At 43.5% G+C, this 26,779-nt stretch overlaps 1 protein-coding gene across 1 annotated transcript in view; it reads right to left on the bottom strand.

Moving 5' to 3' along the window:
* Positions 1-24,379, bottom strand: part of STOX2 (storkhead box 2) — a 142,149-nt gene extending 117,770 nt beyond the window's left edge. Inside the window, exon 1 of the mRNA XM_015624917.2 lies at positions 23,971-24,379. Coding sequence (XP_015480403.1) covers positions 23,971-24,343 — 373 coding nt within the window. The 5' untranslated portion in view covers positions 24,344-24,379. The remainder of the gene's footprint in view (positions 1-23,970) is intronic.
* Positions 24,380-26,779: the final 2,400 nt, after the last annotated feature.

Below are 26,779 nucleotides of genomic sequence, written 5' to 3'. Positions count from 1 at the left end.
CAAAGGAATGAAGGTATCCAGTGGAGACAACCACTGAGGGTGTTTCAGTATAGCAAAAGTAAGGCCCAGCCAACCCAGAAAGACATTGCAGACACACACAAGCGAGCCCTTCCTCACCAGCTCGATGGGCAAGAGTAAGGCAGGGAACAATACCTGGCAGACAGGAAGAAAATGAAGTAGAGCCTGGAGCAGCTGAAAGAGCTGTGCCAAGGGGCAGCGACAGCAAGTACCCAGTGCAGGTGAGCCGATGGTTGCACAGGCTGAAGGCCTGGGGGAAGCAGGGATGTGGTATATGTACACGTGTGTGTGTGCGTGCCTGCGTCAGGTGAGGCGGCAGGAAAGAGGTCTCAGTGATGATGGCAAGAGGTAATTATAGCCTGCAAAAGTTGGAGCTCGTAAAAATGGAATTAGATTTCCTCGAAAGTTTGTAGCTGCGGATTTTGCATGCAGTCTGGACGCGAGGGATGAGCAGGAGACAGAACGACTACTCACTGTGTGTCCAAATGGGATAGGGCAGGCAAAAATTGTGAAGGGATTAAGAAAAGGTGTTTGGGAGGGAGGCTCATACCACCAGTAAGCTACTGAGAGGAGCATCAAGAGAAAGGCAATGAAAGGCTAAGTGGGAAGCAATGAACAAGGGAGAGCAGGTGAGCAACATGGAAAGGGTAGCCAAGACCATGGAGCAGGCTGGCATACAGCAGGCAAGGGACTGGACTGGCAAGATCCAACAGGAATCTGCAGAGTAGACCAGAAAAGAGGCAGGGAGAACTGAACCAAGGGCAAGCAGGACATCTGGAGAGGTCAGTGGGCCTCAGGGGCTAAGGAAGGAAGAGGATTGAAAGCAAAGCAGTGAAATACAGATAGCAAAAGGTCAAAAGGCCAGGTCTTGGCCTGGCCAAGAAAGGGTGTTGAGGCAGAAGAGATGTGAAGATAAATCAAAGTTCAAGGAGAGAAGTTTTGTCATGCACAGCAGAAATACTGTAGGGAAGAGAGAAGAAAAACCCCAGAACTTTTATATATCATTGATATCAGAACCCCAAACAGACATAATCCACAGGCTCAAGTCAGGAGTTTATACAGGTTTTACCTTCTGCCTGAGCCTGAAATACTTCAGACCAAACATACACATTTTACAGGGTATGATTAAACTCTGCTCTCCTTCCCACCCCTCTGCAGAGGAAAACCAAAGCCTGCCAAGATCCCTTTTACTTCATAATTTCCTTTCTTACTGCACCATGAAACTAAACTAGCACAGTAACAAGATTCAGAGAGACCTGTGTTTATTTCCCTTTGCTGTGTAGGACACAGTCCAGCCAGAACGACGACAATAATTATTTCCTACAATTATTACCACATTTCACACCCTTTCCTCTGGGTTATGAGAAGCAGCACCCCTTCCTTGACAACACCTACAGTGAGCTTCCTTCCTCACCAGGGACCTGCTGATGGTTTCATCTTTATGGGTTTTTCACTTTGTCCCCTTCCATAAAGAAGTAGGTTTTCATTTTCTACCAGAAACAACTCAGTCCTCAATTTCATTAGAAGAAAAGAATTCACTTGGCACTTGTTAAAATAATTTTAAAAACAATTCAAAAATCTCATTTACACAATTATTGCCCCATTCAGAAGCAAAATTTGGTTCTTCAAACCGTCACTAATTTCTGGCAGAAGGCCCTATTTGGCCCATCACAAGTAACACAAGGCTGCCTGTTTTTCTGCACAGCAAAGGGGAAAGTGCTGCATGTTCCCTGTAAGGATGGCTTTGGTTTATCTTCCTCATCACTACTGGATGCTACAACACCATTCCCTTGATGACACTACCAGTTACTTTTAAAGGGGTGGTCGTTCTACCCCTACGAACAAACTTCCATCACTCCAAATGCTCTGATTTAGACAGAAGGGATTTCCCAATCTCTTGGTGCAATTCTGAACTGGCTTTGTTGCAGATCCTCCAGGTGTGTATAAACAGCGAGCCAGAGAACACCAGCCATTTTCAAGAGCACTCCATCAACATTTCAATGAATTCACTCCAAGGGAATGTGATAAAAGTAGAAGGATATGCAACAAGGTCTTCACTTTATTTCATCTTCATTTTGTAGATGAAGAAGACTGAAACAAAAACACAGTTTGTTTTCCTGAGGCCTGAAGAGTCAGTCACAACTCACAAAGAAAAATATGGTCTGTGTGAGATCCTAAAACAAAATACTTTAAATCAAATAGATTTGCTTTGCAGGTCACATTTAAATTCATGCACCTTATCATCTCTCTGTATGGGAAACAAATAATTTTGCAGGAGGAAAGTGCTTTATCTCAGTTTGACCAAAACACCCTGTGCATTAATGGGGGTGATTTGAGGAGAGTTATGCAGAAGTTTGCACCAAGGGGCAAGAAACCTCCTCAAATAACAGTGCAAAATGAGTATTTTGGAACCAAAAATCATCTTTTTCAGTATAAATGTAGTCTGATAACTAGAAGACACAGACACATCTTTGCCAGACACTTCCCATCCACAGGCCCAAGCACATCCTGCCTTGGATCCAGCTTCAGTTTCCTGACCCACATACTCTTCCTCCTTTCCTGGTAACAATCTTAATTATAACTGAGATAAAATAGCTAAACGGCCACTAGCAGGCTAATAAGCCCAACACACCTACATGCCTAATTTCAGAAGATTACATCAAGCATTCCTTGTCGAGCTGAAACTGCTCACAGGACTGTAGGATCAGCACTTAAACAAAATATGTGTATTTTTTGCAGGAGAGAAAAAGCAGGAGGAGCAAGGACCCGTATCGCCTTTAAACAAGGTCATGGGAGAAAAATACAGCTATTTCTTAGTCTTCTTTACCTGTCAGATTGGTCTAAGACACAGCCCAGCTGGATAGCAGCATTTAAAACACCCTGCATTCTTCACTGGGATAATTATACCCGCAATAGCTGACCCTCTGTTCTGCACTGCGTCAAAGGAGTTTACCTTTTGTAACATAAACCCAAGAAATGGCTTAGAGCAAAATGAGTTAGGCTTTACCAGTCATCCAGCAAGACACACATACCTTTGCTTCCACAAGGCGACTAATAAGCTGGACAAAGCCATTACAGAATCACAGACTCAATTAGGTTGGAAAAGACCTCCAAGATCAAGTCCAACCTACGAGAGAAGCAAGAGAGAGTGAAACCAGTACGCTTATCTTATGTAGTTCAATGCAAAGTGAAGATGCAGGCTGAAGATGGAGTGCTGCTCTGTAATACAGTTTACCCACAGCAAAGATAAAGGCCTGATTTTACAACATTCTGCCACTATTTTAGAAGCAGAGAGCAAGTACCATAATGCAAACAGAACACCACAGGGATAAATCCTCCAAAATACACAGCAAAGCAACCTTACACAATGGCAAGGAGACCCACTGGATTCCACACTCATACATCTTGCCTCATCTGGGCTTTTTAATGGGGAAGAATAGTTTGGAAGAAGAGAAGAATGGGAATCCAAAATGCAACTCACCTCCTCAAGAAGCCACTCTTGTCTATTCTGGTCACATTTTGATCAATAAATATTCTATATTCAATATCACATTATGCTTACAGATTACTTCTAAATATTCTAGACAGAGAATCTTTTTGACATCCTGCTTACACAAAGGCCAAAGCCCTAAAACCCCAGCCACAATCAGGACATACTGCCATCACCACTGCAATTCCTCTCCAAATGAATCTATAACCCAGATGTTCTCTTCACTTTGACTGTTTCTGTCTATTTCCTTTTGTTCCATTCTTTCTTCCCTCTGTTCTCCATAATACTATCACCAGACATAACCCGTATGGTTATGATTTCTGCCTGCCACCAATCTGATTGGCTGGGCCAGCCAGATCATGCAAAGGACTAAGCTCTGATACTAGGATTTGCTTCTGAAAGTTCTAGTTTTCTTAAGCTTGAAGACCAGATTTCCTTGCATGCAGTTGCAGCATAAATCCTCCTTAATATACAATCTTACTTCATGTTTGCAGGTATCAGTGTAATAAATGTTCTGTCAACAATCTGTTTGGTGCACTGCCCAGCAGACTGAAGCATAAGGGAGTGGTTATCCCAAAGCACCCATGGGATTTAAAGATTTCTCCCAGGATCTAGCATTTCACAAGGTACCTTGCCACTGTAGGACTTGGTCTGGCTGAGCCACACTAGCAGGTACAAGTAAAGATTTTTAGAAAATTATTCAATAATGCTGAAGCCACCATAGCAAGGAAAAAATACTGCAAAGGAGTAAACAATCCAAAATTTTTTCTCCTCAGTCTGCCACACCAGCTTCTGCAAGCTTTGTTTCTAAAGCTGTCATCAGTCTGTCTTGCACACAAGCACAGCAACTAAGAGTGCAGTCCCTAACCTGCTCAGATCCCTTCCCCAACAACTCAACATGAGCTGGACCTTGCTCCCTAAACTGTGGAAGTGAGCTCTTCCTCTGTCTTCACCATACCTGGCATTTTTGGATATGCATGACTCAGCTGTTTGTTTTCTCTAGGGCTGGTAAAGCAAAGCAAAGCAATTTCTGGGGATACACCAAATAGGTTGTGCCTGCTCGAGGTAAGTCCCAGGAGCACACTGACAAGCTCTTGCTTCAGCTCAGTGCATCCTGTCCAACCAGTCCTTGAGAAGATTTGGGCAGAGGAAGACTTCCAAGTAACTGCTTCTCAAACCATCACATAAGATGGTGAAAGCAAGGCCTCTCTTAAGTGAGCATCCTGCTGCTTGGAAATCCATTACTTATAGAGAGCCCAACTACTTCTGTCCTTCCTACTTCCTGTTGCATACAGTGCTATACAACAAGCCAAAACTGGGTTGTCATTCTTTACTGGCTAACCCAATCTTAAGGAGTGGCACCAACAAAAAAAAAGGCCTACTATGACTGTGTCATGCTATGTCATTTGCCATGCTGAATTTTCCAGTAGGAAAAATTAAAATTAAAAAACAAAATATTAAGCAACAGTTAGAAATAAGAAAAAATCCTAAATGAGCCCCTGTGTGAGATCCTGTATTCCACAGAAGTTCAGCAGGTATATTTTTTATTGTTAAATAGTTTCACACAGGTAGCAATAAAGTATTTTTTTCTTTTGTTGGAGGTGTTAATGAGCTGTTATCCTTGTCTTGCTCATGCTATTCAACAGACAAGACAAAAGAATTCTCTACACTTCCCTACATTTGCATGTTATTCAAAATGTTTGTACTTTGTGGTCACACTTTGGAAAATATTCACACGAGTAAACATGACAGTCATTATAAGTATCCCTATGATGAGACATTTCATCTCCTCTTCTGGCATTTGAAGAGATCAGGACCCAAAAACCACTAATATGCAGTTAGTTCCAAGCTCAGCATTTTTAAATAAAACAGCCCATTTTGAAATCAATACTGTAGCAAATACCTCCTTTTGTACAGAGCCCCTGACACCAAGAACCTCTGGCTTCATGTAGGTCCTTAGAACTCTGTAATGAGCTCCTGGGAGGTCCCCAGGTTTTTCTTTCAGCAATGGGGGCAAATTCCTTAAACTCACTTTTCTGGTCCTTGAAGCAAATTATCAGATGAAGAAAATGATGCGTCTGTAAAAGTAGAAGGAAGATCGTATAATAGGCGGCATACCAGTGCACTGACCCCCTTCAACCCACGATGGGAATTCAAACCAGCATTTCCAGGCTGGGATCTTCTGCTCAATGCCCTGTGCTTTGGTTTTCATGGAGGAGAGGCCCCTGTCTCCTGTGCCTACTGCCCACCTCTCAGCCAAGTCAAACCCACACGGCTCTGAGACCACAGGCCAGGTACCTACCCTGGCCCTTCAGACTCACTGGCCACTGGCACAACACAGAGCAGAAAAAGGAGCATCTCCACACACAGCTCCCATGAACTCTGCTGGGAGCCACCTGTGGCTACAAAAGCCAGCTTCAAATTAGTCACAGGGAGCCAGGAATGGTCTGGCAGCACACAAAGAAATTCATGTGTCTGCCAAATTTTTCTTCTGTGAATGTATCCATTTATTCTGAAAAGTTTCAGGTTGGGGGGATGGGGAAAAGCTGGTCTGTTGTTGGTTTTTTGTGAAAAATCCTTCATGTAAGATATGGAGGATACAGTAAGTCTGAGATATTACTTCTTCACTGTTTTATTATGTTTTCTGAAAATACAGCTCTTTTGCTTGTTTCAGACTTACCTCCTAATAATTTAATTAGATGCTCCCAAATTGTTATATCAGAAAAAAAAAATAATCCAAACAGAAAAACATAATTGCTCAACTCATTTTCTCTCAGGACTCATAATTCAGTCAGCTTCCACAATATAGCTGCAACATGCAAAAATGATTCTCCAAACCTCAGGAATACCTGTCCATGCATCTTTTCTAGTTCTCCAGCTTTTTTTTATTGGTATTCTACTACCATCCATTTTATTACTTATTTCTTAAACCATCAGTTTATCAGAAAAAAATTTCCAAGCATATATTAAGTTCAAACCAAACTGGCAAAACACTACAACTTTCAAAAAATCAAAGAGGAAGCTTAAGCTCCTGCCTTTGTTCTATTTATTTCTATTCTTTTTATCTTTTTTGTTATCAACTTGAGTATGTTCTCAAATATTTTCCTATTATTTAGCCATAAAACGTACAAGTACTTTGCTGCCTAAAGAAGGCTGAGCAAAAACCTTTGGTCCAGTTGTCTGGTCAGCCAGAATAAATACTAGAACTCCTGCAATGGAAAAGCTGTGACCTTCAAAGAAAAATATAAACCTAACTGTAGTCACAAAGGTGATTCACACCCTTGCCTTTAAATACACCTAACAAACATGTCCTTAACAGGGAAAAAGACATTTTAATTGCGTTTGTTGTGCATCTGCACTCTCAGCATTGTCCAGCCTGAACTCCTGAGTGCCAGAAGTGTGGGTGTCCAGGCCACCACCACAAACAGTAACAGACAACCTGACATCCAACACAAACATGGGATGGGCAAGGAAGTTGTTTAAATGAGTGGCAAGTGGACTGAAAGAAGGAAATACAAACTGCATCAATGATATTTTTTTAACATAACATCTATATTTTCCTCTCCTTGTTTACAATGCATAGGAATAAATTTTGCAAACTTCCAAAGAAACAGAATGATGCTTTTACTTTCAAGAAGTCGGGAGCTAACAGTGTGAGATATCTTGCCCAGACACTGCTAGCTAGTCAGAACGAAAAAATTAAAAAAAAAATAAAAATAAAAAAAAAAGCCATCTAATAAAGCCAAAACACAGACTCCTGTCTAATAAAGTTAGGCATGCCCCTACCAATGTATTAGTCAGACAGGCAGCTCTGGATTCTACATTTAGAAATGTAGAAAATCTTGTATATATTTGTCTGGGCTTGCAAATGCCACTATATCACATTTCTAGCAATGCTTTGGGCAGTGTATTTTGTATGAGTTACACCATCAGAAAAGTTTTATAATCTTGCTGGGTTGGCAGCAAACTTTGCTTGCACATATAAACTGCTTGCTCAATTGTTTAAATGTAAAACAGAGTAACTAGGACACATGAGCAGAGAATTGCTTGATTTTATTCCATTGTCCCTTCCACAATTCACTGAAATCAGCCACTTAGACCACCACAAAGAAATAGACAGTTTGTGCAAAAGATAGTGCAAAAAATAGAAAAGTGAGAAAATAGATATTAAAGAAAGAATCAGACAAAGTGCAAAGTCTACGTTTCCTATATTCTTTTTCCCCTGTGTTCTTCTTAGCTAGAGGCATCTCTATTTCTCATTTCACTTCTAGCTTCTACTATCAGTAGGAAATTCCCACTGATGGAAATAAATGTTGGCTCTTTCAGGTAAGATGGGATGGGAAGGTCTATAGTTCCAAAGCCTGCCTCTTCCAATAACCCACCAAGGTTTAAGTAACAGCTTCTAAAAGCACAAAGGTCATCCATCTACTTTGCTTCTTCCTTTAGCAAGACCCTTTTCAGATCTGCTGTGGTGCAGATGCCCAAATCCACTGAGCAGGTACACTGAAGACAGCCAGTCTCACCAGGAGCAGATCAATAGATCTGTTGTATGAGAAATTGTAGCAGATGAGCAAAAACACTCACAAATTTTTTGTGTTTTCTGTGGGTTTACTGACGCTACCATGCAAAAATATATATATAGGGTATTTTTCTTTCTTTTTTTTTTTTAAGTCACTTATTCAGACAATTAATTCTCTGCAAATCAATGAACCACGTTTGCACAGCCCAAAGGGTATCTGTCAGAATACTAAAGGGTATCTTCAGAAACACTAAAAAAATGAATGAATGGTCAATGTCTCTTCCTCCCCTCTATTCTGAGACCAATTTCAAGGCCTGCAGACTCCATTAAGTGCTTTCTGCCACAGCTGACATAAAACAGAAAACAAGAAGGAACTGTTGCCTAAGAGTAGTTTGAGAGTCTAAACTCTGACGAAAAACATGACTTAATGAGCTGAGTAAAAAGACTAGTTGCACAAGGAGCAGGTCATCTGCAGACAGAAAAGTCACAAAAGAAGTGGGAAAATGAGGTTATGAGAAGGAAGAAAAAGCACTTGATGACTTGTTTTCTATAACTTCCAGTCACCAAGTCATAACAGCCTAATTTCTCAGCATTTAAAATTAAAGAAAGGGTAGGGTTACCAGACATTTCAAAAGATCTATCAAGATTACCTAAAGCAGCTACTGCTGGGACTTTAAAAAAGTTTAAACCATGGATTAAGTGGTTCAAAAGAAAAAAGCCTTTCCCAAGACAAGAATGGTAAGAAAAGCTCCTAAAAAAAGCTGCTGGCAACTATAGGTCTGTCAATCACCTTAAGGATCTGTCAAAACACAGAAATGTATCTGAGGCAGGCTGGGGAAGGAGTTACACTTCTTTTTTTTCGACAAACACATTTCAACTAATGGCAACAGCTGCCTAATCTTGTTCAGAGCTGTGCATTCAAAAAGGTATCCCATTTGCCTCAAGAAAACCAGTGTCCAAACAAGGTGGGTGGAAGAGACAGCCAGACGGCACTGGGTGCTCCCGGGTCCCCCATTACGCAGAACAACGGGAGGCAGAAAGACCAGGGGAACCTGTTAGGCAGAGCCAAGGCTCCAAAAGGACCTGTCCACAGCAAAACACGTGGGAACTGGGGAAATCATCCACAAGATCCACTAGAGCTGCTGTTAGCTGCTGCTGTCTTCAGCAGGGCATTACAGGTTAGATGATGGGAACAATTTACCCAATGTCATGGTTGCAAGAGGGAGGTCAGACCAGAGACCCATGCAGGTCTCTTCCTACAAAAATTACTTTATGATTCCACACATATTTGTTTGAAGACTATAATGCAGAGAAGATAAGGCAGCAGGACCACACTAATTTATCCTGAACTCTCTTTTCCTCTCTCCTCACTCCAGGTCAGGTTTCTGCCTTTGAGAAGGCTCATTGTGGGCTCCCATGTCAGAGCAAAGGCTGTGTGATCTCCTTGGTGCTGACTCACAGCAGCTCAAATCACTGTGGCAGTGCAGGTACAGAGGGAAGTTCAGTTCCTGCTAAGTAGAAGGAGGGCTATAGTACTTCAGCCAAACACCTGGAAATGGACCTGTGCCTTACTCAATGAAGTGTAAACAGAATGAAAAAAGGCAAGTTAGGGACAGTGCTGACACGGATCACCTCAAGCACTTCCCACATCTACCTTAGTACATCCCAGCGGTTGGTTTCTCAACCCCATTTTTCCCACAGTGCTTGGCATCATGCCTTGCCTTAACCATCTCATGGTTTTAAGGATCAAAAACATGCCCTCTACAAAACACATGGTCTGACTTCAAAGCATAGTATCACCATATCCATTCCAAGAGCCAACTCTACAAGGCTCAGCCCCAACTAGCAACAAAATGCAGCCAGTGAGATTTCTGGAGCCATCAGGAGAGACGAGATGTCTCCAAAAAAGGTGGATTTTGTAGAAGCAGGTAGAGCAGAGCCAACAGAAGAACGATGATGCTGCCAGCAGTGAGGCAGGTAGGCTGAGAAGGGACAGGCTGATTGGGGCACTTTATCAGACTGGTGTGAGCCTGGCACAAAGCCATTGCTGAAGAAGATGACAAGAGCTTACATGCTGGCATGAGCTTTTAAGCAGAGAGATAGCATTGAGAAAAGGTCAGTCATGGATAAAGGTAAAAGCCACGCTTGCTAAGTTCACAGAAAAAGAAATTCAAAAGGCAGGAAGGAAAAAGCCCTGAGGAATTCACTGCAATAGTTCAGTTTGTAAAGGAGAGTTACCGTATCCCAGCACTGCAGTCTGGATAAGACTGAGCTGGCTTTAATCTAGGAACTCAAGTCTCTTACTGTAGCAGTTCATCACAGGCTCCCTGAGCAGCAAGGGGAGTTAGACACCGCTGAAAACCATAATTACTGCTGGAGTTGAAGAATGCAAACCACACCTGAGCTGGCTACTTCAAAACTAAGTCAGATGTATTTATGTTCAACTGAAACACACGTGGGAAAAATCAAGGAGCCCAAGGCTGAAAGAAACCTTAGTCATCTTGCAGAAGCACTGAGACCTGTGGTTTCAGGAAGGGAAAAGAAAGATACCCCACAAAACACCACTTCTCTTTTCACATCTGCTTTTCCAGGACAAGAGTAGGTCACTTCCACAGATGTACTTCTGGGCACTGCCACAGAGAGGAGACCCTACCAGCAAACCTTAAAAGGACTGCACTGACAAACATGCTTCACTAGAAGATACAGAGATGCCTTGAGGGGCAAATTTCATCTCTTCTTACCACAATCAGGAAAGAACCAGCCTGTAAGAAGCCATATACAGCCGTACTAAAAGCTACAGGTAACGTCACACAAGAATCATTATCTTGCAGTTTATTAAAAGAAACACTATATAATCCATGAGAGGTTCCAGCTCCCTTCTGTGCAATCACAGGTAGTGTTTACATGTCATATACCAGGAGTACAAGACCACAGACTGGGACAGTATGACATGTCTCCTCTTACACAGATTGACCCACTGGGGCCTGCTCTCATTTTCTCAGTTAACAACAGGAGGAAATAAAGCAAGGATAGCCTTTTATGAACTATTACAGATTTATGGCTCCAGATTCAAGCCAAACACATGTCTAAGTATCTGTGATTGCAAACTCACCACAGCTCCACTAAAGCCTTCAAGACTTATGCATGCAACTCATTCATGGAGCAGGCTGAGGACTGCCACAAAAAGTAATTACTATTGCCCAAGTGGTGAGAAAACAGGTAAAGCAAATCCAGGCAGGTTTTGAGCAAAAATTCTTTGCCTGGCTGCCTGTGTACAGATTACCTCTCATTGACGAGTAACCTCACATGTGTGTATCACTATAAAAGGTTTTGAACTGTGGGAGCACCTAAGGACTTTAGCCCCAGCTCAGAACTGCAGTGCCCAGCACATCAGTGTGACAGAGCCACCAAGTTCTCTGCCCCAAAGGACTTGTGCTCTCAAACACAAGACAAAGAACAATGCTTGGACCAAGCTTTCCAGCCTGCAGTCATCAAAGTCCCAGTCATCCCTGCTGCTCCAAAAGCTACCACCACAGGTGTCCTTGAAGAAAAGGTGACAAGGAAAAGGTGCAGAGCAAACACTGAGGCTCAGGGTAGCTGTCTAGATGATAAATTGTGAATTATTTGAAGGGAAAGTTTAGTAAATTTGCAGCATATTGGTAGGGGAGCACAATCTTCAGTTGTGTAGGTATGTGCACATTCAGGTATAAAATGCTGGGGTTGGCGAGGTCAGGAGTTTTCAACAGGAGTTTTCAAATATGCATTTCCCCAGGTGATTTGTACTCTTTTCCAAATGGTCCACAAAAGATGAAAGTGAAAAGCACCACTTACATTTGCTGTATTTTCACTGGAAACTCAGCAATCTGCAAACTAAAGAAAGGTGAGGATCATCACACTAGTGGATTGTCACTCACCAGGACAGGAGGCAGCATAAATTACCCAAATGGGTGCACAAGCCAACAACAAAAGTACTCCCAGCACAAAAAGAAAGGAAAAATTAAAATAACACATCCCAGTTGTTAAATATTGTCCTAAGTAGTGGGAAAAGTTCTGTCAAAATTATTTCCTTTTTACCCCAGTCACTCATCACAAAAATCAACATTGAAGATTGCAGCTCACTTTTCCTCCATCTCCCCAGATGACTGGTGTCTAGTGGTTCCCAACAGACAGGATATGTTTTGGCCTTTCTCTCAACACAAACATTCAAGAGACTGGAAAGACATCACTGGGATTAATTTAAGTAACCACTGAAACCTGAAGCCAAATGATTATCTGAGCAGAAAAATTGAAAAGACTCATGTGCTGGCAGACAGATGAATCTGCTTTCCCTCTTTAAGAACAAATATGTCACTGAATGAGACTAGTTATTGACAGAGAAAAGCAGAACAATGATAGATGTAGTGATTCTGACACTAAAACATTTTACAGCCATACTGCACTTGAAAAGCAGCCAAGAAGCAAGTCCCTACAGACCTTCCAACAGCTATTTGGCATCAGCTTCACTGAGGAGCTCTATCTGTACACCTCTAGCAAAGACAAACTATCGATAAAAATACCTTGGAAACAAAACCAAAGACCTTGAATTAATAAGAAATCTATAAGCTAAAGGCTACAAGCTACTGCCATAAATAAAAAATGACAAGAAGATAGCCACCAATTCCTACCCAAGGAAAGAAATCAGAATGATTGTAGGTCAAGTTGCCTACTTTTTATGACTTTATTGAAAGAGTATTAATTCAGACTTTCTCCTCATACTTTTATTTAAGTATTAATTAATACTTCCTCTTCATATTTTCCTTAAGTCACCTACAAAAGCTGGGTAAGCTCTTCTGCTATTTATTTCTCGGAGTACTGTATACATCAAAATAAAAATGAAAAGAATACTAATCTTGGATTCCCAAGCTTAATTCTCCAAGGGCTCCTTGGAGAGTTAGACACAGATGACCCACTCTGGGATTAATCAGGAAGAGATTCCTCTGGCAAATCTCTTAACAACAGTCAGGCAAATGCAAGAATATATGACATGCCTATATTCAAAAATGTGAGTCCTCCCACCAGACTGAGAGTAACTTTAAGATGGAGTAACTTAACTTACTGTAAGCACATGTGGGTATCTGTACCTTGTTGAATCAAGACCACTCAAAATAATAGAAAACCTCTGTTCATACAGCACTTGAAACACTATATACACCCTCTCACACATGTCTACATGAAGCAAGCCCAGCTGAAAATTGTCCTAAGCTTCCAGCAGGGAATACATAAGCACAATAAATTTATTTGAAAAACACTGCAAAGCTTCATGGCCCTATGAGCCCTACGCTCTTCCACTCCCATGTTGCAGACATGTCCCAGTCTCCTTAAGGATGGAGATACCATCTAGCTAGACCTCCTAAGAAAATGCATTAAGTACAATTAAAGTCTCTACTTTTCTCCACTTTTTCTCTCTCACTTTTCTCCACTGTTCAAAAACAGAGCAGACCTGACACCTATCAACCTTGCCTCCCAACCACATGAAGCACTATGTCCAAGATTATCTAGATGTTCATTTCACTAAAAGGCTGACTGGCTTCCCTCCTCTTTTCATCTCCCACTCTTGCCAGACTTTCATATTCATACAAGAGGATTCCCTACAAGGCTGACATCTGGTCTGAACATAACTGAAAAACAAACTTTTTTCTAGAACACCTAAGATCACAGAGATTTGGAATTACTTTTCTTCTCCCTATTTTTATCCCTTAGCCCTTATCCTTTAGCTCTTTGTGACTTTTCTTCTCTGCAGCTTCTCACAAAACTAGTTTTTCCCTCAAGCTGCCTAGGATTTTTCTGTCAGTAACACCAATAAGATTTTTTTTTTATATCCAATAGGATAATTGTGATAAACCAGCAATGATGGCAGCAAAGTTTAGTGTCCTCAAACACCTTTTTTCCTCCCCACTTCAGGGACAGTGGGTTAATGTGGCCCCTTTAAACTCTTTTTTCTATGATTAAACAAGAGAGAAAGTTGCTCCCCACTTTTATTTATTTTCAATAACCCCGTCTGCTAATAAGGGTACTATTCTGCTAATAAGACTACTATGTTAGATACTGTATTTGCCTTAAAATAGATCTTAAAATCCTGGCTTTCAACTGGTTAAACTACCTTGTGAGTGTGTGACTAATCAGGACATCCCTATAGCCCAGCTGAGTTGCTGACTTCACCCAGCCAGACCAGGGCCACTCAGGTAATATCAGGCACCTGTAAACATCTGTTCAGGTTCATCCAGCTGTCCATCATTTTCTCCTCCTTTGAGCCATATAAACACTGAGTAAGGGGCAGTCCACCAGGACCCCTTTCCTCTACTCTCCTTCCTGGTGCTCTCTATGTTTCACCTTCTGCTTTGCACTCTCAAGATTGCTCACATCAGCCTGGACCACCCCCCTGGACAGGGACTACTTGCAAAGCCTTCCCAGGAGTAGCAGGCACACGTCGTGGATGGAAATCTTCACATGGGTGCTGACCTACCCCTGACTTCACAAGCCAGAGCATCTCAACAGCATCCTCAGATTTAGCAATGTGTACATGTTTCCCTGAGCAGAGACGGTAGAGACAAAGGAGGCCCTTCAGGGAAACCCAAAGAAAACACTCAGCTTTCTCTTAACAGCCAGCTATTGTTATTTCATCTGTCAGTGAAAAGGGAACTTGTTTGGGCACCAGCCCTGCAATATGCACAAGCAGGAGAGCAAACATTTAATGTCTATCTGCCAGAGTGGGAGTCAAGGGCATGGTCCAGTTCCACACATGCTGAAAAGTGGCTGGAAGGCTCATGGGCAGGCTAAGGACTACTGGCACCCAAAAACCATCATGAATTCCTTGAGCAAAACACCTCCCCTAAAAGAAAAGCAATTAAAAAAACAGAAACAAAAAACAGCCCTCCCAAAAAACCCATCCACCACCTTCAAAACTACAAAAAAGCCCCACCAAACATACTGCAGCACCATGTGGAGTTTACAGGACTTCAGTTACTTCTTTAGAATTCAAACACAGTAAATTAACAGGCAATGATAAACCTTATTTATGTCAGGTTGATCCCTTTGTAAAAGGACACAAATAATAAACTGTATGCACTGCTATTGGCACAGTAGCTTGACTCTAACCTCAGGCACCCAAGGATACTGACAACACAAGGCAAGTAGACATGATATATTTATTAGGCCATTAAGCCTTTCTCCCAACAACCTGGAGAAAGCCTGCTGCATCCAGAAGTCTATTTCTCCCATATTCTTTGCATATAGAAAGATATCCATGGATATTCTGGCCAAAGTGGAAAATACAACTATAATCTGAAAAAGTGAATATTAATTTTTCTTCTTTAGCTGAAAGTTTTGCTAGACTTGCGATAGGGCTTTTTTTAAGAACAAAAAAATGTTTCCATTTAAAAAAAATACTCATTTTATAGCCCTTCAATAATACCTAAGACTCTGCTGCCAAATCTCAAATACACTGGCAGCACCCAGCTTGTTACAATGCTAATAATACATTGCAAGTTTTAATGCTCCAGTGAAAACATGGTCCTTGCAAGTTTTGCTCCTTCCCAGGAGCCTCTGAACACCCAGTGAGAGAAGACATTGCAGCACATGCAACTGCAAGGCAGCAGATAAGCAGAGTTACTGGAGCTGCAGTTACTGATGAGGATGGACACAGCAATACGACTGCCCTGCTACCAGTGTGGGAACTGAGACACTTGCTCAGCCACAGAGCAGCCCAGCACATACCTTTATTCTCCTTCTGGCACCAGAAGGAGGAATCAGCCTGCCCTGTGGCCAGCCCAGTCCTACAGGCCTCTGTGATTTAGGCCATGAAATTGTGAAAGTCCTTGGGTCACCATCCAACAGTCCATTCTGCTCTCTCAGTGGGATTTCCCCATACTGGAGCCACTAGTGCATCCTCCAGCATTCTCAAGCTCCTCTAAAGACATGCATGAGCCAGCATAGGTACCCCTCTGCAGCAGTGACAGTTACCAAAAATTGCTTTAAAACTAAAGTTTTTGGAATATACCCAAACCAAGCTCTTCAGGTAGAAGCATTTTACACAGTTACAGTATTCAGATTCTGTAAAGAACCAAATTTGGAGTTGTTACCCAGAGCTTAAGTGAACTGCTTTGCACTTCTAAAAGAGCAATCTTTGATACACCTGCATATCTCTTTATTAATTATCTGACGGTGGAATTCAAAGTTAAGCTAAAAGGCTGCTGTGTTTTACTCTGACTTCTGCTCTTTTGGTATCCCATCCTGTACTCATGTGCAAGAACAGCAACAAAGTCTTATATTACATGGATTAGAATTATATCCAGCTCCAGAAAATACACTACAGAAGTCATTACTCTGTGCATTAATTTAGTGCACAGAATAGTAACTTGCTTTCATAAGAAAACCAAATATAGCTTAGTAAGTTGCTGATGGTAATATTACACCATTGCTTTTCTGTTACAGGGGAAAAAAAACACAACTAGAAGAGCCCCTGTTCAGATTCCCTGGGTAGTTATTTACCTTTGAATGTGTGCTCAATTGCTACTGTGGCTCAGAACAGGACCCCAATTTAAAAATGAGGAGTGAAGACCTGCTCAAATATCAACATGAAAACACTTTGTTTCATCAAAATATATGTGTTTGTACATTCTTTACATTCAGATACTTCTCATCACAAGTCTCAGGTGAAATCCCGGGTCATAGAGGGATCAAGTACAGCAGACAGAAGAAAGCATGTTTACATATTAGGTGAAGGGATTTATTCCAAGAATGTAATATCCCTAAAAATTTTTCCAGATCTGGCCCACCCAGGGAGCAGTTTCAATACTGGAAACCAGAGACTGCAATAACATTCCCAACAGTCAACATAATTTGAAAATAATCAAAACATTTATGTTTTTGTATTTAAAACAAAGAAGAAAAATTTGGAGACAGCGTGAATTTTCAGAACCCTATTAAATCTCTGTTATTGAAGAAAACTCTTAAGAAGTTCCTTCCATCCTCACATTTCACAGCCTCAGTTTCTGCAGAGGAAACCACCATCTGGTTGCAGTTTTTATGTTCTCTGAACACTTCAGACTTTCCATGACTAGTAAAAGAAAAGAGAAGCCTGCCTATCATATTTGCCATAGCCAAGGGAAGGAGTGATGTTGCTTGGGAGGCAGCTTTTGATGCCAGGAGTTTTGGAGGATGCCCAATCCACCTGGGTTGCACCTTTTTTGCTACACTCACCAAAAGAGTGCCTAAAATGCAGACAAGAATGTGGTAATGCTTTGGCACATCCTGTTGGGGGACAAGCTGTGATTCTCCTGGTCTGCAGAAAGGAGGAGAGATTTACTATCCAAGATCATGGCCTGAGGGAACAAGAGCAGAACTGCTGGGAGAGAGCACCAACTTTGTTAGCATTGCCTTTACAAAAGAGCTGAAACAAAAACCTGCCAGTCAATCCCAGGGACAGCAGTGTTCACAGACACAGTTGACCCTTCCTCTGTGCCCTTCTCTGTGCACTGAGAGCACATTTCTCCAGGCTTGGGGGCTGGAGCACCTCTCGTAGGGACAGACTGAGAATACTCTGGGGAGGCCTTCTAGTACCTTTCAGTACCTATGGAGGCCTGCAAGAGAGCTGGAAAAGGAACTTCACAAGGGCATGTAGTGATAGGACAAGGGAAATGGCCTTAAACTGAAAGAGAATAAGTTTAACATAAATACTAGGACAAAAGTCTTTACTGTGAGGGCAGTGAGGTGCTGGAACAGGTTGTCAAAAGAAGCTGTGGGTGTCCCATCCCTGGAAGAGGAGCCAGGCTGGACGGAGCTCTGAGCAACCTGGTCTAGTGGAAGGTTCCCTGGCCACGGCACAGGGGTTGGAATGAGATTATTGTTAAGGTCCCTTCCAACCCAAGCCATTCTGTGAAGCAAAACTCATTCAAAGCAAAATGTTAAACTGCAGCAACATGCATAGAAGGTTTGTACTTTGTCAACTGTAAAATCATTACAGTTTGATAAGTAAAATATTTAACAACATGCCTCTTATTAGAAAACTACAAAGGTGGACAAAAGAGGAAACACAACTGAGTTTTCATGACACAAAATGGTAAAAATGAGCAGGCAGGATGGAGGTGCCTGTCACCAGCAGCTCCATGGTTATCCATTGCATGGCCCCTGAACAACTCATTCACCTTGGTCTTCCTACATCCAAAAATGACTATATAAAAAAGAAGAGTAGGACAGATGGAAAGGTGATTTAGTGACTGGTCTGGTGGCACATGATGCTGGCAGCCCAGGAGCCCACTTAAGTGCTGGAAATAACACCTGACAAGGGCTTCATTCAGTGCACACCCACTGTGCTGCTCCACAGCAAAGACAAGGGCCCTTTGAGGAAAGGAACGAGGAGCATTTAATTAAAGACCAGACCCTCATGCACAAAAAAAGAGATGGAGAGAGTGAGAGATCTCTTGCTTTGTCAAAACTCCATGGCCAAGGGCTGCTCTCAGCCGCCACGGTTCCCTTACAGCTTTGCTTTTCACACAGAGCATGCACTTAACTTGCAAGGCTGGGTGACTTTTTTGCCACTGGAAAAGATGCTTTCCTATACAATGGTGTTCTTTGTGGGGAGGAAGGAGGTGGGGAGACAGTACTAGCTGGCTATTAACCTTATAAATCCTTCCCTTGAGTTGCACAATGAACAGCACAGATCTGTGTATTTGACTTTGCTTTTTCAAGAGAAGTTGCTTTGAGTGAAAAAATGAAATTAAATAGGACATATCTTTTCTTCCCTTGTGTTCTTTTTACTTTCACAATACGTTCTTGATGACTAGCACTAGTTTTGCAGGCCATGCACAGTTTTCTTTATAGAGCAAAAAGCAATTCCGATTCTAAGACCTCATTCCCACAACACAAGCACAAACCACATACTGAGAAATCAGGCACTTTATATGCAGTCCATACTCATTTAGCTCTTGTCTCTGTCTCCCCAGCCTCTGAAAGCTGCTTTTACAAATTACATTAAAGGCCCAACCCAACACTTGTGAGCAGTGAAGTTCTTTACTCAGAGTTGAGAGAAAATTCATAAGCACTTCAGCCTGGCCATAAGCTTAAGTTTACCCTTTTTGTTTCAGGCTGCAATAACCACCTCACAGATATAAAAAGTGCTCAGTGAATCTCTAACTGGCTCTAGGTTGGAGTGGTAGAGAAGGAGAAAAAAAAAATTCTAGTTTAAATCCACTGAATTTCCCATGGTAATACGACAGGGCATACAAAAGGTGTAGTTGAGTGTGTGCTAAAGTCATTGGAGGTTTTATTACTATGAAACCTAATGCTCCCTCACTGAAGAGAAATCTTCATTCTATAAAGAGATAATTGGGAGGAAAGAAAGGAATTCATGATTTGTAAGTGTCTATAGATGAATAATGTTTAATGTCTAACAGTCTACACTTCACCATAATCATCCACTAATGACTGCAAAAACTATTGTGAAAACTACCGAACCTAAACTGGTGGGGTGTTAATTTAATTTTTTGGTGGCATGAGAGGATATGGCAGAGAGAGAGAAAAGAAAGGGAACACTTAGCTCCAACTCCCAGCGTGGCAAAAAAAGTTTCCCCCCTATGCTTGGCCAAGCAGGAACAATGCACAACAGCCCAGCCCTGCCGACTTTACTGAATTATAACTCCTGCTAGTTAGTTTAATTATTGCACATACATTTCTTAAAAACCCCATCTGAACATCGGCTTCTAATTGGAGAAATTGCTCTGGGCATGGCCAAAGGGCAATTATAAAGTTTGGTCACTTCTTTTCAAGCAACAAAAGGGTATGGCCCTTCTGCAAAGTGTATGAAAACCTCTCAAAGATGCCTATTGTCCGTGACACAGAAATCAAGAGCAAGAGATACGGAAGGAAGTCTTATCTGGGAACACAAAAGGCAATGAAGACATGAAAATGAGGTGGAACATCCTGTTCTGACAGCACATAGCACAGAAGAGTTGAAAGGTTTTTAAAAAAAAAAAATCAGCTTCCAGGATGACAAATATTAGTGAGTGCAAATAAAAGGTGTGTCAAAAAAATAAATCTTATTAAAATACTAACGCTCATTAAAGACTTAAGTTGCAAAAGTCTTGCAAAGTTACAAGAGAGCTTCCGAAGACAATGAATTTCATCACTGGACCTATAGATTTGCATAAGGCTTCCTTGACCCCCTAAATCAAGCAAGTGCTTGTCTGGGGATTCTGTTTATTCAAAGACTACTTGTGTTTCCCAAAGTTTCCCATCTGCCATCTTAAAAACCTCGATACACCCAACAATTTCCTAATATCCGAATAACTTTGATCACTGCAAAACTGGTCACTGAGCAAGCTTTTATGGCGTAACCACTCAGTTTAAGAAAACTGCCAGAGGAGTAAGTTTAAAAGTCACACATGAATCACTTCATCTCCCATACCCTCCAGCTCTAAGATGTCAGTGCTATAAGCAAATTTCTCATGTGCTTCATATTCCTGCTGCATTTAATTCTAAAGTCTAATTTAATAATTCAAATATTCAGACACTGGAATCTCATGTGGATTTTAACCTATTCCCTTTGCGGCTCAGGTACACCTGCACTGAGCACAATAGGACTATCCAGCCCTTTTCACTACAGATTATACTTCCATGAACTTTTCATTATCAAGCCAGGATGACTTAAAGGTGGGAAGACTACTCAGCAGTGAGTCTCTCCTTGTTCACGTTTTACCATTCCAGAAGCAGAAAACATGCTATGCACACTAGAGACACAGTATTACTTCCTCCTCACCAGCTATTTCTTCCTCCAGTTATTATCTCCAGGGCCACCATAACCCACCAGAGCCAAGGCTCTGAACCACAATGAAAAAGAAACACCAGCAACATCAGCAGAGGTTTGCAAGTTGGGCTGCAGTTGTGATTTCTGCCTCGTGTTAGCATTTACCATAGGGGAAGGGAAGTGTTGTCCAAGGCTCTCTACTACCTGTGCATGGAGGTTGTGCAGCTGAGGACACTTTTCTGTCCCTTGGCCCATGCTAGACAGCAGGAGGTTGGGATGCTCCCCTCACACCACCCTAGGGCAGGTAGCTGGTTGTCCAGCTAATCCATCCCAGCTGGACTCCAGCAGCAGGTGAGGCAGAAATCTGTCCCCACCTGTCTGCAAAGAAACAGCCAGCCAAGAAATGAGACAAGAACCAACCCAACAACTTATCACAGCATTCTCCAGATATTCCAATGGCCCTGGGGTGCAGAGAAAGACCCCCCCGATCAGTCCCCCCCATGCACACCCCGCAACTGCCTAGGCATGGCTACCCCTATTCCCACCACAGCATGGGGACTACCAGCTGGAACAGAGCAAGAGAAACAACATCACCTTCATCAAAAACACTATGCCACTTTTTCCCCTTGACCCTACCAGTTATTTATTAACAGGAGTAAAATATTACTATTCTGCAACTCCCAGCAGGCAGGTTTTCCTATCAGCCTAAGATACCAACCACATTTTTTAAAGCTGAAAAGCATTGGGACTTCTTCTTTTTGTCTGTGTGTTATTTGCTGCTTTAATGAAACAAAGAAGATAATAAAGTGTGAGAGTTCCTCAATAAGTCACAGACATTTACACATTAGGTACCTAATTATGTTGAAAATACAATGACATGCATTTAAGCAGATGCTCATGCCCACAGGCCAAGCCCATTATTTTGACAATTCTTTAACTTTACAGTAAGTGCAGGTTGAATCTACTTAGATACAAGACCTGAATTATCAATCTGGGAGTGGAAAAAAAAACAGTGGAGAAAAATAAAAGTCAATCAGTTCCTCCCATCATATTCAGCACAGCCAAACAAGGCAAGATTCCAACAGGTCCCTGCTCTTCTTTCATAGCCTTTAATCAAATGCTGAAAGGCATTTGTTATTTTTAAAGCCAAATGAAAAACTCTGGCTCCAGTCTTTTGTAAATCTGCAGCAAAGATAACCCCCCCAAAGGAATGCATATTATTTGCACACCAGTGAGCTTACTTATTAACGTGAACTTCTAGCAAAAGTTTTGTTTCCATATTTTAAGATAGGCTACAAAGACTTGTTTACATTCCTTGGATGGCTTTAGTAAAGTCAAGGTCAGAATGCACCTTTCTACAGCCCTCCTGGGCAGCAGGCTGAGGAATGTCACCCAATGAGCAAGGTCCAGGGACACCCCAAAAATTAAATACTGACACTGATACTCCATCAGGTGACAGGGCCAATTCAAAAGCTCTTCATCCTCCATCCAGCTGCAGCCAAAAAGCCCAGATGAGCTAGGCTGAGCAGCCAGCACTAACCACTGCCCAACTTCTTCCCTTCTCCAAATAGTGGTGGACCACACAAAACTTTTCTATCACCAGAACAGGATTAACCACCTGCTCTGCAACACTGTCTTGTCACCTGAGGTTCAGAGGAAAATTCATTATTCTGTGAAAAAAAGGTCCATCAGTTCATTTTTAACAGGGCAACTTGTCTTGACCTTCCCTCTAAGCACAGAAAAAAAAAATGATAATATTCAAGTAAGTCTGATAGGGAAATAGTGAGTGACAGACAAGTGCCTGACAACTCTGCAAGAGACAAGACTGCTAATAACTAGAAACTGTAAGAGCCTGCATTGCTTGTTCTATAGGACAAAAGTAGCTAAAAACATTCAAAAGCCAGATTAAAAACAGGAAACTGGGAAACCTCGAATATTCATGTTCCATACTTTCCAGGAACCTTACTCAGCTAATTTTTTTTAAAAAAATAAATGCATGGAAGCATCCTGTTTCAAGGTCTGAAACTACCAGCACAGAGAGAGAGCATCTCTGGCTTTGTGACCTGCTCATGGTGCCTGCTGCATAGGACATGGCTGATACAAATTGTACACAAAGAAAAGACAGTTTGCCTCACCATCACTACAGCAACCATGGCAAGTAATTAAGCCAGCAATAAAGCAAATTCTCGCAATTTTCCTTTACTCTACAAGAGAAGCTGCATGTTTCAAGCTGTGATGAATGTTGACTTGCCTTAAATCCTAAGAAAAATTTCTGCTCTGCTGTTCTTCACAGCTCTCCAGAATACCCACCAATATACCAATGTACCAGTATAGCCACAGCTTTATATCTGAGGGTTTGGGGTGGTAGGGTGGTGGTGGAGGGTTGGGTTGGTTTTTGGCCATGTTTGTTTGGTTCTTTTCGTGTCAAAACAAGTGCTGAAACATTTTTGCTCTCTATGCTAGGATTTTTTCGTTTCCTAGAGAAAATTTAGGATGAGGTGCGCTTTGTCCTAGGCCACTGCGCACTGATGGGACTCCCTTAGGGAATCACACTGTAACTTGAAACTTCAGCCCACCTTGGCATAACAGACTTGCCGTTTACAGCTCCAAAAGCCACCTGCCTTGCACTGCAAAAAACCGCATGTTACTCATCTCCTACTACTCCTTCTCCCTATGAAAGACACCTTCACAGCAACGCTGGGATACAAGTTTGATCTAGCACGCAGAGCCGCATATAAAGTAAAATACTGTTTTTAGCACACCTGGAAATACTAACCAGAACTTTTAACTCCCGAGCCAAGCAGCCTCCGGAGCATGCTGCAGACGGAGCCGGCCCGTAGCAGGCCGGCGGGCATTTCATGCTGCAGGGGGTATATTCCAACTCTTCCAGTTTATGTTTTTACCCTCGCCCGCTGAAAGGAACCGGAGAACACACCTCTCCAACAGACCGTACAGCCGTGACCGGCAGCTCTTCCGGAGAACACCACTTCACCGTATCCCCGTAATGCCACCGTTCCCATCCCGCCTCATCCCTTTTGCGAACACCCACTTTTGGGAGCTGAAACTCCGCGGCGGTGAGGGTCCCCCTTTCCGCCCCCGCTCCCTCCGGGCAGCTGCGGCGGCTGCCCCGGGGCAGCTCCGCGGGCCCGGCCCGGCGGCACCTACCCAGGCACTTGATGTGGAAGCCGCTCGGGGGCTTGAGGGAGCGGCGCGCCCAGCCCTGCCGCAGCACCTCCAGGTGTTCCTCCTTGCCCTGCACCAGCAGCACCTGCTCGTCGATCCAGCCCAGGAAGAAGGTCTCGGCCACCGCCGCCGTGGCCCGCCGGTCCCAGAAGTGCTGCATGTTCTCCCGCTTGAAGTCCGCGAAGATCTCGTAGCCGATGCGGTGGCGGCCCAGCTCCGCCGCCGGCCCCGCACAGGCACCGGCCCCGGCACCGCCGGCACCGTCGCCTCCCGGCCGCCCCCCGGCCGCGGCGTCCAGGACGATGGCCAGGGAGTGCGGGGCGATCTGCAGGCACCTCTCCGCTCTGCGCGGCATGGCCGCTCACCGCCCGTCGCCGGACACGGACACGGACACGGACACGGACACGGACATACCTCCCCACGGCCGCGCTGCCTCCCGCGGCCGGCTGTCCGCGCTCCGCGCCGCTCCGCCCCCGCCGCGGCCCGGCCCGGCCCGCTCCGCCCCCGGCACACCCCCGGCGCGGTCCGGTGCCGCGGGCCAGGCACGGGATCCCGCCGCTGTCTCCCGGCAGGGAAGTCCGCACGCCCTGCTCCCCACCTCACACTTCCCTGTCCCAGCACGGGAACACCATCCCTAGAAAAGAAATGAGCGTGGTCACTGTCCCGGACGGTGGTTTAGGCTTCCCGGCACCATCCCCTCTCCCCACCTTCGGGAGACCCTCACCCCTCCCCTCCATGAGCGAAGCGTTCCCCAGCCACATACAGATTATCACAGCAAGTTTTATAATTCCTGGTGGTTTTGTTTCTTCCAGTGGCTACACACCTGTAAGTTATGTACACAGCAAGCAGCATTGACCTTGCCTTGTCCAAACGCCTCTCTACACTCGTTGTAATTCTGAGTTACTTTGTGTCTTAGTCGTACTGGAATGTGGAGCAAGTGTAAGGCTCATTCCTAACTTCTGTAGCTTTTTTCCAGCAATATAATATTTTGCCTCCTCTGTTCTGGATCACGAGCTGCCCGTGAGGCTCAAGGGAGGGCTCAGCAAAATTGAGCAAGGTGCAAGCAGAACTGGAGGGGTCCTTTCTGTCAGTGCAAGGCTGGCAGCTGGGTGTGCATCAAGATGATAGGTGGCTGCTGAGCTGCAGGTGCTGGCAGCAAGGTGCTGGCCATGCTTCTGAGAAGCCAGACTTAGGAATTTCACTCCTATCTTCTATAGGAACCCTCAAACCCACAGCAAAAATGAGTCTCAATTCTGAAATTAGGGCTTGAGGAATGGTCTGTAGCTGTTGGACACCTTGGTGGTGTGTGAACTATAGGTGGCCTCAGCAGCAGCTCTCACCTTGCCCCAGGGAGCAGGGCACCATGGCACTTGGGCCACAGGCAGTGAACCATGAGAATGTAGCAGAAAGACAAATGACACAAAGAAAACTACTGTAGAGAAGCAGGGCCAGGAGTGGAGGCAGAACAGAGATGAGTGAGAGGAGGGAGCAGGCAGCAGCCGCTCTGCCAGGCAGCAGTATGAGAGCTGCAACATTCCATGCTGTGCACAAACAACAATGTTCTACCTGTTGCTTCTGAGATCATTCACATCAACATCTCTTGACATATTTGTCCCCCTTAAACTATCACCCTTTTGTTTCTAATCTTACTCAAATTCTGTGCCACTTTCCAGATAGTTTCATCCAATTGCTTCTCTGGGTTTCATTCAGTGCTGTCACTGTACTGTGGAAGGTCAAATTTACCAGTATCCCAAACAGTTTTACAAGGAAAAAGCAAGTTGTACGAAACACGTTTCCAAAGGGGAAATCAGAGGTTAAATAAATTTTCCAGAAGCACTGTGAGTCATTTTGAGCCAGGAGCAGAGAGTATTAATACTCAGTTTGAAAGTCTCTATCCCTTCCCAAGTCTCCAGCAAAGCGAAATCTCAAGAGACCCCTCACCACAGCCAGGAATAGTTTTAATGTTGCTGCTGTCAGGATTTCAAAGGAGCTCTTTTATTAAGCTTTGCAAGAGGACACCCCTGGCACCCTCAATGTCCTCCAAAATGCTTCCCAAAGTTCAACCAAGCCACTGGTTGTCTGTTGAAAGACCGAGTCTTAGTGTGTTGAAACTACTGTCATGATCTTGTCATATTCATGTTATTCTTACCTTGTGCCTTCCTCCTCTGCATTATATTAGCCTTTTATCTTGCCCATCATACTTGCATTTCAGTTCTCTGGGCAGGGCTCACCTTTGTGTTGCATTTATGTGGAGCACATCACATTGACATCTCAACTGCTGAGCAGAGTCACCAGGTAACTTCAGGGCTCGAATGAGTTTTCATTTTTATTCCTACCTGCAGAACAAAAGAGCCAAATTAAGCCCTTTGACTGTTTTTAAGCTTTTGTACCAGATAAATCCTGAACAGTTAGATGTGGAGTCCCACACTTTGCCTACAGCCCGCAAATCCCAAGTGCTGGCCAAATCTGTGATCCTTCTGCTGCCCCTGACACAAACGCATGTTCAGTGTCGCATGCCCGTCAGCCTTTGGTTATGGCATCAGTGTAGCTCTCTCCAGTATCTCTTTTTCCCTTCAGTAGTGACTTCTGAAGCAATTGGTGTGGCAAAATGTGCCATACAGTCATTTTTCTCCTCCCTGCAATAGTGTTTGTGGGCCTCTTCCCTACCCCTGGCTCATTCTCCTATAAAGGCTTGTCCCCAACCTGTTAGTCCTCTCCCACCCCACTTTCAACACCTTTGCCCTCACACCACTTCAGGCCTCTGTGCTCACAGGCTTCACCTCCTCCCTCC

The sequence above is a fragment of the Parus major genome, chromosome 4 (assembly GCF_001522545.3).
Source record: "Parus major isolate Abel chromosome 4, Parus_major1.1, whole genome shotgun sequence".
Taxonomy (NCBI): domain Eukaryota; kingdom Metazoa; phylum Chordata; class Aves; order Passeriformes; family Paridae; genus Parus; species Parus major.
The sequence above is the reverse complement of the archived record's forward strand: the minus strand, read 5'-3'. Positions and strand labels throughout refer to the sequence as shown.